The following is a 20,051-nucleotide window of genomic DNA, read 5'->3' on the forward strand; positions in this document are numbered from 1 at the left end:
TAAGGCAGCCCTTAAATATCGTGTTTCAGTGTCGTCTGTAAAGACAGACTCTGTAATTGGCATAGAGTCCTTTCAGCCTGGTTGTATAATGAATGCCTATTGGTAGTGCACAAATAATCTGTCCATAGGACCCGGTCCCCCTTCGACATGTTGGGCAACGCAGGTGAATGTTGAATATTTCTAGTTAAATTTGTAATTATGGTGAATTATTATTTTTGTTTGCCTCTGTTCACGTGAGGTCTTTGGACTTGGACATTTCAGACACCACCAAAACGTAGCCTATTTATATGCATTACCACTTGTAGGGATGTTAATTAATACCTGACAAATTGGGCAGTGCAGTACTAAAATATATGGGTGGAATAACTAGCATTCAACAGTCTTATCACGGCAAAGCATCCTATTGACATCAGTATGGACAGGGAGCATCTGAATAATCATGACCATGTTTGAGGATGAAATGTGAGCTCTAGAATTCTGCGGATAGCGAGCCACTAAAGGAAAAGATTATAGACAATTGAGAGTTGTCCATTTATAAACAACCATTTCGGAACCTCACATAGTAACATTAGCTATCAAACTAGCAAAACATTAGTTAAAAAGTTAGCTCACCATGTTCTAAACAGTGCAAATTTCATGACGAATAACTAAAAAAATACCAGATCAGCTTTTGTTTCTGCGTGTGTGTAAAGTATAGTCACATAGTGATCCACTTCATTATGTAATGCCTGTAATGTAATATAAAATAATGAGTATCCCAGTACTTGTTGAGTAGAGAAAGATAATATCTGATTACCATGACCAAATCAATTATTTACATTTGTACCATTACCATAATAATGCAGTTTTTATTAGGCCGAAACCAATTTATTTCGGTTAGTGACACAATACGCAGAAAGAAAAGAATGGCAGAGCAGACACTAAAGACCTATTCGCAAGGAAATTATGCAAGAAAACTGTGTTTCATATCTACTTCAATTATGACAGAATACATGCATGGGATCCTGGGCCACCGTAAAAGATTGCTTTTTATTTGGTTTCATATTTTCTTTACAGGCTTTCTTTGCAAGCATAAAAGAGCAAGGCGAAAACAGTCATTTCCTTTGAGTGGGAATTAATTAAAGCAAAGGTGGCATGTTTTCCACTGTTTTGCTTTCCCCAACTGATGCACTGAATCGCGGTTCACGGGGTGCCAGTCTCCAAGAAAACAGATCAGTTGACTTTTCCGCAAAGTCAATGTGACTGAAATACTGCGGGTCGACCTCCCATTGCTTGAATCATGGTCCATCGGCTGTGTGCTAATCATTCCAGGACCCATGTGCCGCTTGTCAGGTTATTAAAAGGAGAAAGAAAACGTGTAATTGAACCTGATATAACAGAATTGCCTTTCCCATAATGCACTTTTCTTACATTATACAGTGGAACTTTATTTATTTATTGAATGCATTTTGGTAGTTTTTCCCTTCTTCTGTTCTGAATTAGACTGAACTCACAAACTTTTTCCCATTTATACATGCTCATTCTCCAACGACTTGTCTTGATGAGAAATGTTATGACTTTGAAAAATGTTTTTGTGCATTTTGTGTCTCCCTGTTTTGTAGGCTCTCATATCCAGTTTTTAAACTTTTCCACGGAGGACAACCATGATTTTTTAGAGGTGCGCAATGGACCACACCACACTAGCTCCTTGATTGGTCAATTCAGTGGAAGCCAACTCCCACCCTCACTGCTAAGTACAACACACGAAACGGTGATTCATTTTTACAGCGACCACTCTGAAAATAGACAGGGGTTTAAACTGACCTACCAAGGTGAGATTTTTCTGTTTGTTTGTTTGTTTGTTTGTTTGTTTGTTTGTTTGTTTTGTTGGATGTGTTAATGATGTTAAGGAATCCAGGAATACTGTTGCCCATCAGTGTTGATTGGTGTCGGGGTCCTCAAGGAGACAAGTGAAGGGAAGGTGTGCAAAGTACTGAAAACAGGGGTATGGATTAAAAAATGATCAATTAAAAAGATCAATTTTTCAAATCTTTTTTCCTTGATAAATTGCATTCGGCCTTCTTTACTGACATTTATCAAGAATGAGAATAATTCTGAATGGTGCTGTATACAATTCTGAATCAGAACATCAATACATGCACATAGAGCAGGAGTTTGGGTGTTTCTGTGCTTTCACCCTTAATCACATAATCTAGATCAAGCATCTGGCACAACCAAGATCTGTAATGTTGACAGTGTTATACAGTGCACTGTTCTGATCATTAAATAAGATTTGCATTACCACTCTTTAGAAGACTATCAGCAGGCAGGAACAGTGTAACAAACTATACAGTGGTCTTTGGGCACTGGTTGCTTTTCTGTTGGTGTGCGTGTGTGTGGGAGAGACTGGATCTGGATGGTCAGGGGGAGTGTGGATCAGCTCTTACACTGGCTGCAGGAGCATTTTTATGGGCAGAAATAGCAGCACCAATGTGTTTTTAATGTAGATGCACTGTATGCCACTAATACATGAACACTTTAAGTGATGAATAGAAGAAAGAAAATATTATATTGCATATTTTTGGAGCGTAGTTTTTGCATCTCTGGAGTAATAATATTATATAAATGGCATAATAAAAATAAATTATAACAATATGCTTGTCATACAATTGCATGTTATTGTTAATCCATTACATTCCATTCCACACCAACCTGGTAAGATTAGCAGGGGCCATTGAAATACCAAAATTGCTTTGGGCAAGCTCGTTTTTATCAACACGAGTTGACAATATCTTGTATTTTTAGAAAGTCTTGTTCTGTTGATGAATAACAGCATTTTTGCACATAAATCTGTAGGTGTGTAGTCTAGACCGCCAATGTGTGAAAGACAGCTTGGTGCTGCAATAGGCATGTTTTATTTTACTGCTTCTGAATATTCCTCATACAGAGAACAGAAACTTGACTCCGAAGCAGAATTTTTTTGTTATCTCAGTGAAATATTGAAGTCTCTTTATATTGACAGTATTGAAATGTGTTCATTTTTTTGGGTTCAGGCCTATCTTACTTTACTCTTAATGATGTTTTCAGCATCAAGTTTATTTATTTTGCTATTGACCTGTAAGTAAAATACTGAATAAAGTATCAAGCCTCTCTCATATTCTGAGTATAATACACAATATTTTATTTTGATAACAACAGTGAAGCATTTACTCAAGATGAGATAACCTTTCGATACATAAGCTACCTGTAGCTGAGATTTGTATTCTGGTCTATCGTGTGGTGTGGTGTAAATTGAATTGTGGTGGTGAGTGTAATTTAAGTAGCATTTTATCTCACTGACAGTGAGATTCACAATATTGTATTTGTGTAGGTACGGAGTACTTTTAGTAAAAGTTAAAGCATACATAACACATGTTATAATCGCACATCTGATGTCGAAAAGGTCAGTAAATAAAACAAGTCACATCATCCATTAACCCAGAAAGGTAATGGCTTTGTTTCGTACTGCTGTATGGGGAGGATGAGATAGCAATGGAAGCAGCAAAGCAAGACTTGTCTGGGCAAGCAATTTACACTGTCTTTGTCAACAGATTAAACAATTCTCTTAATTTCCATGAACAATCTTATCCTTTGGGCCCCATATTAAGTGTTTTCTGAGATGCATATTTCCCTTTTAGCCTTAACACTGTTCTGCATCATTCTCTTCCTTGCTTCTCAGCATATGAACTAAAGAACTGTCAAGATCCCTCCCCCTTCCACAATGGATACATTATTAACAGTCAGTATAATGCTGGCCAATCCATAACCTTCGAGTGCTTCCCTGGCTACATTCTGATTGGACACCCTGTGCTCACGTGTCAGCATGGCATCAACAGGAAATGGGACCATCCTTTTCCTCGGTGTGAAGGTAAAACCTTTCATTCATTCAAGTATTTTAGCAATTGAATATGCTGGCCTAATTAGCATTTCATTGACTATTTTGGACAAAAGACATTGTTGAACATTGCAAAATAAGTAAAAAAGATTGAGAAAACAACCAGTGGAGTTCCATATGCTCTGATGAATGCTAGTTTCAGCCGAAACGCGTTCGTGTTTTGATAAGGGTTGGCATAAAATATATGGTGAAATTGTGATATGTCTGATCTTTTTTTATTGGATGTGCTTCTTCTCTTTTTTGAGATAATTGCTTGAGATAATAACTTCTTTCAGTTCTTGAGAAATCCACATAAGATGTTTACCACATTCTATTTTTTTTACCAGAAGGGCATGTCACCATTAGTTGAGTTCAGGAACCACTCAGAAATAAAAACCAACTCCTTCACTGAGTGTAACTATATCTCAACAACACCAACAGACTTCAGTAGTTGTCTTCAGAAAACATGCACAATGAGGTCTCCCTGCTTATTAGAAAACCATAGCAAGAAATAGTACCCTTTCATTAAAAAAATAAACAGAAAGCCCTTAATTTCACTTCAGTAAAGTGTAAGACAGTGTATATACCTCACACATTAATATTATATTAATTATGAGTGCTTCAAATCATTTGCTCTCCATGGAATGGTGTAGCGGTCCACTCTCAGCCAGGTTCTCCCAGCTGTGGACTGAAGGTATGCTAGCCTGTTGCATAAGCGACACTGTGAGTCACAGTAGCAGCTTGAGGATCGATACCATTACACCTCTGTGGCTTGCAGCAGGGAAGCCATGATGGAGTCATTTCAGAGAGGAAATAACATCGGGGTGCACCCCGTTCCAACAAAATACAGAAAAAGATAAAAGGGCATTGCCGCAGGAAGATGCAAAGCTTAAAGCTGCAGAAATGAACACGGTAGAGGGGAAAAGTGCAGAAAACAAAATCCCTATTTCAAAGGCTACATTAAAGCTTAAAAATAAATAAGCAAACATATAAATAAAGGATCAAAGCACCTGCCTATCTCCCCATCTCTATATCATTAAGCAGAATGAGTAAATTGGGTGAAAACAAAGTGATTGTTCAGAATTGAAACCAACTCACATCATCAATCGACACCTACCAGCAACGCCTACAAGTCACAGCTGCAGGGATGTGGCACATGTTTGCACTCTGATTTTACGAAACATTTAGGCACAATAACTGCTGTTTGCACCTTTTACATAATTCAGATGAGAAAAACAGCCGTCAGTTTGAGTAATATTAATACCGAGATTGATTAAGGACTTTTTATTGTTCCTTTGGTACTACTATTTGTTGTAATTAAACTCAGACAACTGTGAAGTAAAAAAAAGTACAATTTACGGCTGGGCTGGAAATTTTTTATTGATTTCATAGAATTCATAGGGGAAGTTATTCATTAATGTATTCAACACTCGTTTTGTTTGGTTTTTCCAGTTCTGTTGGTGGCATAGTTTTGTGCAATTACATAACTGGAACTAATACCATTCGAAGGTTTTATATTTATATACGCTCATTTTTATTTAATGCATCTTTGTACATTCCATGGAAGTGATTTTAAGTAGAAAATATGAGAGATACAGAGTCTTCCCTCCACCCATTAAGTGAGAAAGGAGGGATAAGTTTCCTGTATGCTGATAAACTTTGAGTAAATATGCACTCATGCTCCCTTTTCTAAATGTACTATAACTCTTTCAGCTGAAATATTAATGAGAAATCAACTCACCACTCAATTATGCAGACATTTTTTAATATTTTCAATCTGCTTGGTTATGTAACCCTGGAGGCTGAATGCACTGCTCTTAATATACTGTATAGAAATTATCAGTATTCCAGAGTAATACTGATAATTAGTACCGCCATGTCACTGTCTCAATACTTTTTTATACTTTTTTACACTTACAGTTCATTTTGTGCCCAAAAATGCACAAAACTATCAAAACACCAGCATTAGTTAGTTGTAGTATATTTTGGTATATCTGTGCGACGGTAGCTCATAGCAATGATCGATAAAACACTAACAACCAGTAGCATTACAGTTGATACACTATTTCCTGTCAGTATTTGAAGTAGGAATATTGTACTCTCTAGTTTTTCTTTTGTTTTTTGTAATTAGTTAAAGTATTACTTAAAGTATTTTGATTCAAAGTGTAGCATAACCTTTTGTGTGGTAACCTTTATCCAAGTCATTTTAAACACTGCAATAAAAGTTTTATTGGCATACAGCCATTACAAATGAAAATGAGTAACCAAAATTACAATACGCTAATGCAGTAAAATGGATATAGTTTACAGTGAAAAAAACACACTGGAAGTCACATGTACAGTAATGCTGCTTTTCTTCGACCCAGTCCACTTCATTTGTCCACATGTTCTTGTTAGCATCACACCACCCTGTTTGTCATCTCTTGCTATATGCTGAGGAAATATGTCTGGTCCATCCTTTCCAATCATCAGCTGATATATCCAGGCATCTGGCCTCCATCCTCTGTGTTGAATGGCACCACAAATATGCACTCCTCTCCCCCTCCCCCTCCCCCTCCATCATCCAGCCATTTTTCTTCCCTTTTCACCAACTTTTATCATTATTTCTGGGTTCGTCTTGCACAAAATCATTCCAAAGATGAAATTCAAATTCCCTCAACACCTGGGCAGGTATTCAACTGAATCAGGTGTGATTGTTCTATTCAATAAACAATTCACAATCAGACACAATCTACATCAACTTCAATCAGCACTTTTTTCGGGTTTTGAATGCATTTCAGTATAGTATGTGTGGCTTTGCAAATTGTTATTCACTTTAATTTTGTTTGTTTTGGGGGTTTTCAACTTGCGTGTATCAGCTTTGAAATCGGGCTGTCGAAATGTGCAGTTATTTTGGTGGTTGAGCCTGAGACTGAGAAATACAAGAGTTTTGAAAATTGTGTCCATTGAATTCAATGAAAAAATAATTTTCAGTTTGGTCCACATACGTCGAGTGCTTTTGGGCAGCATGTACAGTTCTGAAAAAGTCAAATCTGTATAAAAAAATGTTTGTAAGCAATTGTAAAAAAAAAACAACTCGTCTTGTCATCTTGATAGATACAGTACATACTCCCTCCCCTCCTCTATTCCCAGCTCCTTGTGGATACAACGTTACAGCGCAGAATGGAACGATATACTCCCCAGAGTACCCTAACGAGTACCCCAACTCTCAAGACTGCGCCTGGCTCATCACGGTGCCACACGGTCACGGCATCTACATCAACTTCACCCTGCTGCAGACGGAGCCCGTCACAGACTACATCGCCGTGTGGTAGGAGAGCACGCCGCGCCCTCATGCCGTTACCGATGAATTACCACGCCTCGTCACGGCGGAAGATTTCTACAGGAACAAAAGGAGGGAGGCGGTCTCTGGGGGGGTCAGGGTGGCTGCGGGCGGCCGCCGTCTCAGGAACGCGCAGAGCGATGAGCGCGTTTCACAGTCCGTGATCACAGAGAATCATCGTGATAATCGCAATCACAGTCCCAGGGAAATGCACAGCTGCTCGCTGTGATTGACTGGAGGGGGGGAGAAGAACATGGGGAATACAAACTAATCACCGATGCTTGTTGATGGGAGATTAAATTAAAATAGTAATTTAGTTCAACCGTTAAATAAAATATATTTGCCGTATTCATTAAAAAAGTAGTTTCTAAGTAATTCCACAAGAGAGGATTCCACATACATTCATAGGCAGCGCAGTGAAAAGATACAAGAATGTATTTGACTGGAAAATAATCCGTTAGGAAGCTGAATTTCAGGTAAGCCTTTTCTCACTGTGCTGGTGGAAACGCACATGAAAGTAACGCAATTAGCCACCAAGCTCACTGTTGTGCCAGCAGGATTCTCAGGTGGATTAAAAAGCTTTGTGGAAATGCTGCAGGAATGCACCTCCTCTCCCAACAATGCATATCTTCTCCAAGTAATATTGTTTATTAATCTTCAAAAGCTATTAAAAGAGGATAATAATCTGTAAAGTCATCATTTTTGCAGTTCTCAATCTACATGCTCTCTAATGCGATGCTTTTATGTGAAAAGTCAGCACAAATCATGGGATAGGTCTGAAAGTAAATCAATTTCTCAAAATTGTCCAGAAATGTAATTACTGTATTGTGCTGTCTTGTGTACACGCATGCATGTGTGTGTCTGTGCGTGTGTGTGTACATGTATGCGCATGAATGCAAACACAATATTTGTAAATCTGAGTATATTTGTGTGTGTGTGTGTGTGTGTGCATGTGTGGTAGTATGTGTGTTTGTGTTTGTGTGTATGTGAGTGTATGTGGGTGCGTGCATTTGTGTCACTGTGTGTGCGTATATGTATGTATAACTGCGTGTGTGTATGCGTGTGCGTGTTTGCGTGTATAACTATGTGTGTGTGTGTATATGTGTGCGTATATGTGTGTGCATGTTTGTGTGTATAACTCTGTGCGTGTGTTTTTGTGTGTGTGTGGGTGTGTGTGTATGTGGGTGCGTGCATTTGTGTCACTGTGTGTGCGTATATGTATGTATAACTGCGTGTGTGTATATGTGTGCGTGTTTGCGTGTGCATGTGTGCATGTGTGTGAATCTGAGGGTATTTTTGCTCTGTTCTCTCAGGGATGGCCCAGACCAGCACTACCCCCAGCTCGGTGTGTTTAGTGGGAACACTGCGCTGGAATCAGCCTACAGCTCCTTCAATCAGGTCCTCATCCGGTTCCACAGCGATTTCTCCACCAGTGGATTCTTTGTCCTCAATTTCCACGGTCAGTTTCTCCGACACATCAACACCAGTGCATCTTTAAAGGGCCGCTTTAAAAACCCTAATCTGTTTCTTTGAATTGAAATTAAATTAAAAGCAAGCATTAGTTGTGAGAGCAGAGGGCACAGACTTTTGCTGAAGTCTCAAGTCGGTATTTCAGTAACTTTGGCGGGGGGGATATTCTTCTTGCCTGTCATTGTCCCTTCGCTGTCAATGTACCAGTAACAGGAATTGCATTGCTCAGTGTTTCCAGTTATATGAACTGAAATTGGACAGTTTTGGACACTCTTTTATCGGCACTATTTCTTATTTGCCCTAGTGTTTACTGGCTGCTTTTATGACTGCAAATTAGAGCCCTTAATGACACTGGAATCAGTTCTTGTTAAGTTTTACAATTCAAATGGAGCTCAGCTACCTCCCACTGTCTTCCTGTTATTTAACCATTGGCTGAATAAATGAGCGCAAACATCTCTCTGTAAATGAATCATTTCATCCAGTACCCACCAATCTACTTTTTCTAAGACCATTTGTTTGTAACTGCAGAATTTGGAGACATAAAGTAGGACTTTATTCATTTTTTCTCATCAATTTAATTGCTGTTGTTTTATTAGAAGATTCTTCGTTCTTTCTGTGTGTTCCTTGTTCATCCTTTAGCTTATCGTCTGAAGAAATGTGCTGCACCTCCTGCTATTGAAGAGGCAGAGCTCATTTCTGAGGATCGGGATTATGAAATAGGTATGTTTTCTGTAACAGACTTTTAGGTGCAATAGGATATGGTTGTTCAACCGCCTGACCCTGTGAGTTTTGTTATTATCTCATTAGCCAGTCAAGCATGTTATGTGATATCAGACTCTAGATAGTTTGCTGTTACGCATCACTTGCCTACTTATTTGGCTAGCAGTTAAACAAAACATTTGGCTGACTTGCTAGTGCTACTAATGCAAGTCCCTAAGTATGCTAGTTTTTAAATCCTGTTCCACGTTTTGCAAACCTGGACTTAGTCTAACATAACATAAGTAATTCTCTCATTTTAAATCAGAATGAAAGTCTGTTTTCAGATATCTTTCCTTAAATTTGATCCCTTGAATAATAGTGGTCTGCCATTTACTATCTACTGCACAAGAATCATAAAGTTATGCTGTCCTACTGCATCTTGGAGGAACTATGAATCTTGGCAGATGTGCCACGTGCTGCCTTACCACCCCAGGCATGTGTATATATCATAATAACTGCAGGGCTTGGTGTGGTTTATTCCTTACATATGTACACCATTCACGCACACACATGGATCCTGCTGTTACCCCCTTGTGTGTGTGTGTGTGTGTGTTTGTGTGTGTGAGAGAGAGCATGCGTCTATATATAAATGCATACATGCAGTCCATACATACACACACACACACACACACACATACATACACTTATACGTATACATGCATGCATACATACATACATACTGTAGGAGATATAAGGTGTGTGATTTCTACAAATGAAGAATGTGGACTGGGTGTAAGGATTTGTCACATGTCTGATTGCTACTATTTGCCCTAGGAGACATTGTGCAGTTCCGGTGCCTCCCAGGGTTTTCATTGGTTGGCAATGAGGAACTCACCTGTAAGCTGAACTCACATTTGCAGTTTGAAGGCCCCGCCCCTTCCTGTGAGGGTAAGTGTGAAGGTTTACCGTGTCCCTGTTTCTGATGTTGATTTGCTGGAGAGGAAATGGTTATCAGCAGAACATTCATATGGTCATTACTGGTCAGTACGGTGTCTTGAGAAAGTGGCTTTCGTTTTGTTTCATCTTAGTAACCTTAAGGTGAACATTTATGTGTATCATGCCAATGTGTCTTTAGTTTATATCATTTCCAGGACAATTTGTGAATAAATGCAAATTTAGCAGAAACATGTTTGAATAGAGAATTTGCTGAGGCATTCATAGGAAGATATCTAATTGGTGCAATTTAAATTTAGGCCTGTTATTCCTGTAATTAGAGCATTGACTACGGCTTTAAGGCACCATACTTCATTTGCAAATCTCATTTCTAATTACAGAGGGGATGTTTTCATGGACGGAAGATGGCATTAAAGTGTCTTTAATGTTGAAAACAAAGTGTTCAGATGCTAGTTTCCCAGAGACAGACACATTGAGAGGCTGAGGACGCCCTAATGTGCCACTTTTTCACGAATACTAAGCAACCAGTACACATTAAAGGATCCATTCAGCCGGTGTCTGCTCTGTTCTTGATCATAAAACACATCTTGACCATTGTATTTAAAAAAACTAAAAAAAACTAAGGAACTCTGGGGTAGGAAACAGGAGGACAACTTGAGAGATGTTAAAGCTGCAAACTACACTGAATAATGCCTCAAGAAGAACTTTTTAAGAAGCACATTTATTAAATATGTTTTATTACAGTGTCTTGTCATAATTGAATGGCCGTCATAGGAGTGTAAGAGATTCCTGTTTTATATCCTGTTCACAGCCCAGTGCCCTGCGAATGAAGAAAGGACTGCTTCATCTGGGGTGATCCTCAGTCCAGGCTACCCAAGAAACTACCCCAACTCCCAGACCTGCTCCTGGGCTATTAAAGTCAAGCCCAGCTACACCATCTCCATTTATGTGGAGATGTTTCAAAGCGAGAAGCAGTTTGATGAACTGGAAATCTTTGATGGTAATGTGCAGTTCCTGCTTTTTTTTTAACTGCCGAGTGAAGTATCATTTTGCTTGTTACACATTTTGATTCACTGGAAATTGATTGTCTTTTTTTTGCTTGCTTGCTAGGAGCCTCAGGCCAGAGCCCCTTGTTAGTGGCCCTAAGTGGGAACCACTCCACCCAGCTGAACTTCACAAGCAAGACAAACCAGCTGTACCTCAGGTGGTCCACAGATCATGCAACCAGCAAGCGGGGATTCAAAATACGCTACACAGGTCTGTCACTACCTCACTATTTTCACTTAATGTCTCGTGCCTGGCTTAGCTAAAGCTGAAAGTATTGCCTGTGATAGTGCATAAGACACACAATGTAAATACATACATCTCAGCTGATTGTGAAGTAAAACAGACTGTATATGCAGAGGATGCTTTTTTTTCCCAGGCCTTGTGTCGCAAATGATTAAAACTTGAGTTCTCTGTCCTCGGAGGCAGTTCCTTTAGATCCAATTTAGGTCAGAGAGTTAAAGGAAGCCAGTTTTTTCCAAGTTAGCCCTCATTAGGGTGAGCCCAGACATGTATACCTCAAGGGATTCTTTTGCAACTCCTCTGTAATAGAGGTCAAAGATCCTGTAATGAATTTTGCTGAATAACTGTCACGTCCGGTGCCTGAAAGAGCGCTCTCCGGCACCGACTGAATGCGATGTGGACAGCAAACTACCGTCACAGTGATTACGCTCCCACTCTCCCTCCTCTGTTTGAATGTACGCTTCCCAGCCACTTGATGGTTTTTAAAATCTATCTGGATTAAATTTACTGTATGTTCATGCTGGTATGTATCTATTAAATGACCTCCACTTCTTTGTACCATATTATGGTTGGTATTATCATAGATATCTGGATATATCAGAAGGAAATCAAATAACAGCAAAAAAAACTGGTCAAATGAGTCCATTCTTTAGTCAAAGCAATTGTGGAATTGTTACATACAGCAAATAATGTGTTCAATTGATTTGAATCCACGCAACATCAGTGCAATAATACTATATGTGTAATGGCTTAGCTTTCAGCTTTAGGCAGCTCTCTGGAAGCAAACTGCCAAATAATTGGCTCCACTCTTCTTACATTCTTAAACTTTCCAGTTCTTCCCCAGCGTCCACTAAGTGTAGCACTGTTACCATGGCAATTATTAATCTGGTGCATGCTCAGTATTATAAATCACATTAAATGATACCGTAAAAATGTGCTTTCTCTGTACTCTGCAACGTGTTGTTTAAAATTTAAATAATGGACTCCGTGTGGGAAAACTATATTTTATGGAATAGATTATTTTGTACAATTAAAGGATGACAATGGGTAATTAGTGCTAACTGCATAAAAAGCGTGTTTCAGATAGTGTGCTCGCAGTGCATTCCGTGGTGGTATGGGCTTGCTTTCATTCCGGCAGACTCCTAAATGACTTATAAATAATGTACAGGCATGTACAGGAGCGTAACGCACCGCTTCTTGATCTTTCGAGTCTTGCTTTGGGAAGTGTGTCCAGTCATAAGCTTTTTCTTCTTCTTAAATAGTCCATTGGGCTTTCATCAAAGTAAATTAGGGTGATGTACTGCCCCAGGTTTTAACTTGTGGTCTAATCAGCCAGAACTGCGACTGAACCTTTTAGCCTCATAAATCTGGTAGATATACATAATGGTATCTGTCAGTGCTCAGATTAGACGGGGAGGAAAAGTCAAACTTTATAGAAATGGGTTTACTCTCGGGAAGAGCGCTGAAAGAGAGGGGAAACATCATTTGCAGCTCACTTTGTCCTTGGCTGTTATTGCCCGCATGCCTATACAATGGTCCTTTCTAAATGAACTATGGCACCCGTGGTGTAGACAGTAGGTAATCACAGTGGTGGCTATCCTCCCATGATCTGTATTGTAACAATGTATTTGTTATCAAACATTTTCAAAGGCAAGCTGCATAATGAAACATTGCTTTCTTCTTCTGTGGATAAGATACTTTTATCTTCCTCGTTCAGCTGCGTACTGTAGCATAAACAACCTGCCTCGAAACGGGGGAGTCTTCAACAGAACTGGGGAGCAGCCAGGTAGCAGGTTACGCTACTTCTGCAACAGGGGGTACAGGCTTGTGGGCCAGAGCAACGGCACCTGCAGTTTGCACCCGAACGGACTGTATCAGTGGGACGCCCCTGCTCCTCTCTGTCAAGGTAACGTAAAGGAGAGAGTATATTTATAAAGCCGTGGGTTGATTTAATCTGCTCTGGTAACTCTGCTAATGGGATGGAGTTCTTTCTGCATGGGCCCATTATCCCCGGAGGCAGTACTGTGCATCAAAGTCTCTTTTGCCAGGAGTATTGGTATCAGGGGCTAAATATTGTTATCACAGCGTACCATGTAGCTGTGAAGGTCATTTGCTTTGTGTTCCGGCCTCACCACCAACCCGAGTACCACTGGCTGGGCTGAGCCACTGGCCTGGCTTCAGTAAACATTTGTCATTGACTTTGACGTATGAAAAATAAGAGTTGGCGTCAGAGGACAATAAACAAATGCTAAATAAATGCAAGTGCATTAATCATTTCCCTCCTAAAACTGTTAATTTTAGTGATTGCCAAACATGAGTTCTTTAGGGGAAAAACAACACTTGCACGTGTTTATTGTCCTTCGACCTTGACTCCTAACCCCTATTTTTCATATTATTTAGTAGCCAAAAACATTGTTCATAAATCAAGGTTAATATAATTTGAGAAAGAACATATTGCACTATTTACTGTTTGTAAAACAACTGCAAAATAAGAGGGAAATATGAAGAATTACATAAGTTACACACTTGTTAGTCAGCCAGTAGGTTTAATGAGAGGGCATGCATTTGCATAAAGCTGTACACAATACATTTTATTTTGAGTTCACTTCCTCAGGCAGTAATGCTTTATATCGTAGGATTCATTGCACGAGCCCCTTAAGTGGGTATGCGTTTCAGTGTTTTTTGTTGAGCGGAGACCATTATCTCATTAGGGACACCAAAGTGTAACACTGCAATCAAGTATTTCTGCGCATTAAAATGCTTGGTGTTAATCCAACTCTAACAGTGTTTATGCATTTCTGCGCAGTAAAACGCACAGTGTTAATCCAACTCAAACTGAGTTTATGAGAGTCCAATAGTGATCAAATTTGCATTATCAGAGTCTTTACAGGAACATGTTTAATAGGTTGCAGTGTACTTTGTCAGTTTGAATTGCTTCCTGCGGGGGAGTTTTTTTTTAATCCCTTATTTGGCACTGTTCTTATACATTATGTGGTATCTTATATGTGGAAGCTTTATGCAGAGTTTACATTTCAGCATCATTTCTCAGACGGTGCACACTTATTTCTTTATACTAAGGACGATGACTCGTGTGAAATGGGCAGATGCAAGTAATATCTTGAAAATTCCGACCACACACATTAAATATGAGCATGAGAAGGACGGAAGTAATGGAGGGTTTGTAGATTGTGTTTCAGTTAGAAAATAAAAAAGCTTCTTGCCTCTCTTGAAGGCTGTGCAGAAGTGCATTGCGGCATCTGCGTGGTCCTGTAACTGCTGCCTGTTCACCCTGAGCAGTGCAGGATACTACAGTAAAAACCTGCCAAAGTAAGGGGCTGTAACTGACACTACAGTAACAGAAAAGGAGAACACAATGCACGTTTTATATGAGGTTGATGATTTATGTTTTCCAAAAGGAAAGTTTAAAAACATTTTCTTTGCATAATGAGCTGTCACAGTGGGGAAACTATTCTTTCTGTGATATGTTTTCTAATTAAAGGGAGAAAAAGGTATTATTATGTTAAAAAATGAGTTTATAAGACTATATATTGGACGACAATATATAACCGTAAATGCATTCCAATAAGTACCAGAGCCCAACTTTGTTTCTGAGGATAGTGTAGAAGGCCACATAGATTTTCTCCCATCCCTAGTATAGCTCTGTGTTTTTGGTATGCCCTGTCTCAGACAACGCAGTGAATACTCCTACCAATGGATTCTGCACACACTTTGTGATTTAAAGGTTGAAGGTTCCTGTCTTAGGTCCATAATGCTGTTGCATGCCTGGCGTGGGGCTTACTAATATATTATCCCAATGACAATCCAATGACAACAGTGAGCAGGTCATTGGAGAGTTATAGTAAACAGTTATGTTCAGGGACCATTTCATTACAAAGTCAACTGCTGCTGTAGAAAAGGCAGCAGCTCTATTTGGAATAATTACAGTACATCCCTTTAAAAGAAAGTAAACAGATCTTTGTTTTCAAGAGAAAGCTTTTGCCTTAATTGTCTTACCTTGGTTATGTTTTAATGCGAGAACAGAATAGTCATTCTGTATGTCTGACAGAGGGCTGCTAGAATGTCTGCTAATGAAGTCTAATCCTTTCTGTGTCTGGTGATAGTATTGTATGTTGCAGGATCTCGGGTCATTGAGGTTCAGTCTCTGTTTTCATTGGCTTCAGCAGCTAGGTTGTGATTCAGTTCAATAATAGCACTTTTGCCATGTAATTAGGCTTGCAGTTTTAATTTGCCACACTTCATGCTTCCCTGTCATTGCATTTTTTGTTTGGATTTGCCTTCTGTTCTGTGTACCAAACTTTGCTTGGCCTTTTGGATTTTGATTATTGGATTATGTTCGGTACCTTTGCCCATTTGGACTACCTTCCAGTGTTTGGACTTCATTCAACCATGGCCTGCCTGATCTACCTGTCATTTAACAAAGCATTTATCTATTCTACCTACTTTGCAATTTACTTTTTGCTGTTGTTGAATTTATAATATTTATGTTGTTTTTAATCTATTTTATGACTCACCTGCCTACTGTACAATTAGGCTTAAGGCACAAATTATGGTTAGGTTTTGGAAAATGGTAAGTATTATTGTTCAGACATGTTCTGAGTTATGTTCAGGGGTAAATGCTATGGAATAACTTCTCTTGTTGGTGTTTTTATTTGCAGCTATATCCTGTGGAATTCCCGACCCCCCTGGTAATGGTTCCTTCCATGGTTTCCAGTACACTGTGGGGAGTAAAGTCCATTATCAGTGTAATGAAGGGTACAGGATGGAGAGCAGCCGGTCTATGAGTGCCGTCTGTCAGGGGGATGGGTCATGGAGTGACACGGCACACCCACCACGCTGTCTGCGTAAGATGCTTAATGATAGTGCTCCAAACATTGTGCTGCTTGAATAGCTTACGGTGTCAAAATGCTTCTATTCGAGACTTTATCCTGGTCACCAGAAGGGGATAAAAACTAGCAGTGCTACATGGAAGAGATTATAGCTCTGAGTCCATGCAGATTGCCATTGTGCACTATTTTAGTGCCATACGTGATCCGATCCTCAGGCTGATCGTGCCTGTCTATGTACAGAAAGTTTGTCTTGAAGCATAACACCAGGAAATGGATTCCACTGATGTGCATTCGAGGAAATAGTTCATGATAATCAGTTTCATTCATGAAATGTCCACACTAATTACAGCACTTTTTTGCAGAGTGATGTTTTGACACCTAGTTTAATGAAATGCGAAGACAACAATTCAATTTGAATCCAAACAACTAAAGCTGCTAAAGTTTACATGGTGCAAAACTGTGACAAAATTTTCTATGAAGCATAGTACCTGTGCTGTTTGTTTGAATTTGCATTTGTAAGGTAGTTTTATGCAGTACTCAAATCAGATGACGCATGGTCTTAAACATGATATTTTTTTCCGTTAAAAGAGTCCACGCGGTATCTTCCTGTCTTTCCATTCATTAGCTGAAGTACCTGTAGAAATGGATTACATTAAAGCTCTACTGTCTCCTTCCTGCAGCGATACAGTGCCCCAGCATCGACACGCTGCTCTCAGAAAACATGGTGTGGCGTCTCATTTCTGGCTCGCTGAATGAATTTGGGGCGCAGATTATGCTGACCTGTACCCCCGGCTTCTACCTTGGAGGCAGAAGAATCATCAAGTGCTTGGCTAATGGAACCTGGAATGGCATTGAGGAGAAGTCCACCTGCAAGAGTAAGGGCTGCCTTCATGCCAGCACACATGACAATAAAGCACTTAGTTCACGACAAGCAGAGAGGAACAGCGCCATATTTAGGGACCAAGTTCTAATCCATTGCTGTTTTTACGTTTTGCTCCCTGTTATGTGAAACTTCCGTCCTTCTGAAACATGTTATGAACTGTCCGTAGTGTATTCAAAGTGCTCTCTGTCTTCTGCTCACAGACAATGTGTAAACTGACAGTATTGATTTATACTGAAGAAACAGATCTCAGAACTACTACTGTAAATTGAGAAGAGCAAAGTATGTGAGATTGCAAAGCAAAGAGGCCTCAGACTGGCACTTAATACATCAAGACTGAAGCCAAATCCTGCAGTGCCCTTTATTAAGTCTCTGTGTATTTTTGCCCTGATCTGTGCATAATCCCTTGGATTAGGTGTGAATTCACAAGAAGGAAGAAAATGGCACTTGTTTCTCACCCTGTTTCATCTGTGCAAATATCAGTAAGCAGTACTGTAATGGTGACTGATACAGAGAAACACACTAAAGCTAATGAGTGGAGAGAGAGTGTATGTACATACTGGAATCAGGGAAGAATGAATATTTCATGTGTTTACATGTCATAGTTAGGATGCCAATGTGCTTCAGTTGCCTTCGTCTTTCTTTCCAGAACTGCAGTAGGACATCTTATCGGATTTGAATTACAAATAAATATTTCATGACATATGTATGTATGTTTACGGACAATATAGAACATATTATGACATCTACTGAACAATTACTCATCTAATCATAATTGTATGGTAATAGTCAATAATGGAGAATATATCCTGAATTTATTACGTATTAACATATGATGTTTGTGAACTGAGGCGGCACGGATGGTGCAGTGGGTAGCACTGCCGCCTCACAGCAAGGAGGTCCTGGGTTCGAATCCCCGTCGGCCGGGCCTCTCTGTGGGGAGTTTGCATGTTCTCCCCGTGTCTGCGTGGGTTTCCTCCGGGTACTCCGGTTTCCTCCCACAGTCCAAAGACATGCAGGTTAGGCTGATTGGAGAGTCTAAATTGCCCATAGGTATGAGTGTGTGAGTGAATGGTGTGTGTGCCCTGCGATGGACTGGCGACCTGTCCAGGGTGTATTCCTGCCTTTCGCCCAATGTATGCTGGGATAGGCTCCAGCCCCCCTGCGACCCTGTTTAGGATAAGCGGGTTAAGATAATGGATGGATGGATGGATGGATATTTGTGAACTGCTTGTGACTGATGATCAAGGAATAGGAACAACTATATTCTAGAAAGTTATTTTCACGCTTGAACAATCATGCCAACTGAAATTCACCAATATCTGAATATACATACTCAAGTTTTGACTATTTCACTCAATTTAATTTCCTATTCTAGTAGTCCTTCTCTAGTAAGCACAATAGCATGCTAACATTTACCTTGTTGAACTTGTTCTATTAGTTAATTAAGAAAGTTGCAATTAGTTTATCCATCCTCAGAGATATGAGTCAATGAGTTATATGAGTCAATGAGTCAAAGAACAATACTCAATCATACTTCAAAGTTTTAGAAATATATTGCAAAGAACATTTTAGAATTCCTTTGGTCGTGTGTGTGAGAGAGAGAGTGTGTGCATGTGTGTGTATGCGTGTGTGTGCGTGTGTGGATGAGTGTGTGTCCTCCATAGAATCACTTATATTTCTATAATAGACTGTTTGAGTATTGTTTACATCCACATATCCACATGGGGCATTGTGTCAGCCCTTAGTGAAAACGTATTTGCTTGACAGAAGCTTGAAACTCTCATATTATTGGGGATGAGGACCATAGAGTACTAAGATTAGAACATTACTAAATAAAATTGAAATGTGTGTGCCTCTGCTGCATATTTATGTAACGTTTCTCATTAGCTTTGTTCTTGAATGATATGTTTTATTTGTTTTCGTTTCAGTCATTTCCTGTGGGGACCTTCCCTCTCCACCAAATGGCAACAAGATCGGCACCTTGTCCACGTTTGGCGCCACGGCGATATTCACGTGTAACACGGGTTACACGCTGTCAGGCTCACACGTGCGGGAGTGCGGAGCAAACGGACTGTGGAATGGAGTCGAAACAAAATGTCTGGGTAATGGCATCAATATCAACTTAGCATTCATTTACAGTAGCTTAGCGTTCACACTGCATAATAGGCTTTCACTCTTACCACTCTTTACTGGTTTGCCTTTGATGCACATCATTTAGCAGGCAGTTCAAAGACAGGCAGAAACCCAGTCGGGTTGCACTTAATGTCTGTCGATGTGTAGAGTCACCTGGACATACACACCCATTTTTGTTATGAAACTCTATAAGTCCACTTCTTCTGGGCGCAATAAAACACAAAGTTTTGTAGTAATGATCAGAGCATTTATTGCATAATCAGTGAATCTTAGCAATTGTCAACATTAAAACATTTTTGACAATCATTTTAAATTAAAATCATTAAACCACAAGAAAAAAAGGTGTCATAATTGTTCCTAAAGTAATTTTACATCATTTTATGATATAAAATGTTATTGTTATGAAAAGCGCTTCAGAAGTAAAGTTTATATAATGGGATACTTTGTGGACATGCGTATTTGTTTGCTATTTTAAAACAAGAATAAAGCAAATAAATGATTGCAAATATCAGCATGAGTCTTCCTCTGAATAAATCATGGAATTGTGTTGAGTTATGCCATCCT

At 39.5% G+C, this 20,051-nt stretch overlaps 1 protein-coding gene across 1 annotated transcript in view; it reads left to right on the top strand.

Moving 5' to 3' along the window:
• LOC133117936 (CUB and sushi domain-containing protein 1-like) overlaps positions 1-20,051 on the top strand; it is a 503,171-nt gene that overhangs the window by 456,598 nt on the left and 26,522 nt on the right. The window contains exons 41-52 of the mRNA XM_061227463.1: positions 1,602-1,811; positions 3,698-3,886; positions 7,025-7,202; positions 8,528-8,673; positions 9,324-9,404; positions 10,218-10,331; positions 11,149-11,337; positions 11,448-11,594; positions 13,342-13,530; positions 16,301-16,486; positions 17,152-17,346; positions 19,283-19,456. Of these exons, the coding sequence (XP_061083447.1) occupies positions 1,602-1,811; positions 3,698-3,886; positions 7,025-7,202; positions 8,528-8,673; positions 9,324-9,404; positions 10,218-10,331; positions 11,149-11,337; positions 11,448-11,594; positions 13,342-13,530; positions 16,301-16,486; positions 17,152-17,346; positions 19,283-19,456 (1,998 nt within the window). The remainder of the gene's footprint in view (positions 1-1,601; positions 1,812-3,697; positions 3,887-7,024; positions 7,203-8,527; positions 8,674-9,323; positions 9,405-10,217; positions 10,332-11,148; positions 11,338-11,447; positions 11,595-13,341; positions 13,531-16,300; positions 16,487-17,151; positions 17,347-19,282; positions 19,457-20,051) is intronic.

This window comes from Conger conger, chromosome 18 (genome assembly GCF_963514075.1).
Source record: "Conger conger chromosome 18, fConCon1.1, whole genome shotgun sequence".
In the NCBI taxonomy this organism is placed as follows: Eukaryota; Metazoa; Chordata; class Actinopteri; order Anguilliformes; family Congridae; genus Conger; species Conger conger.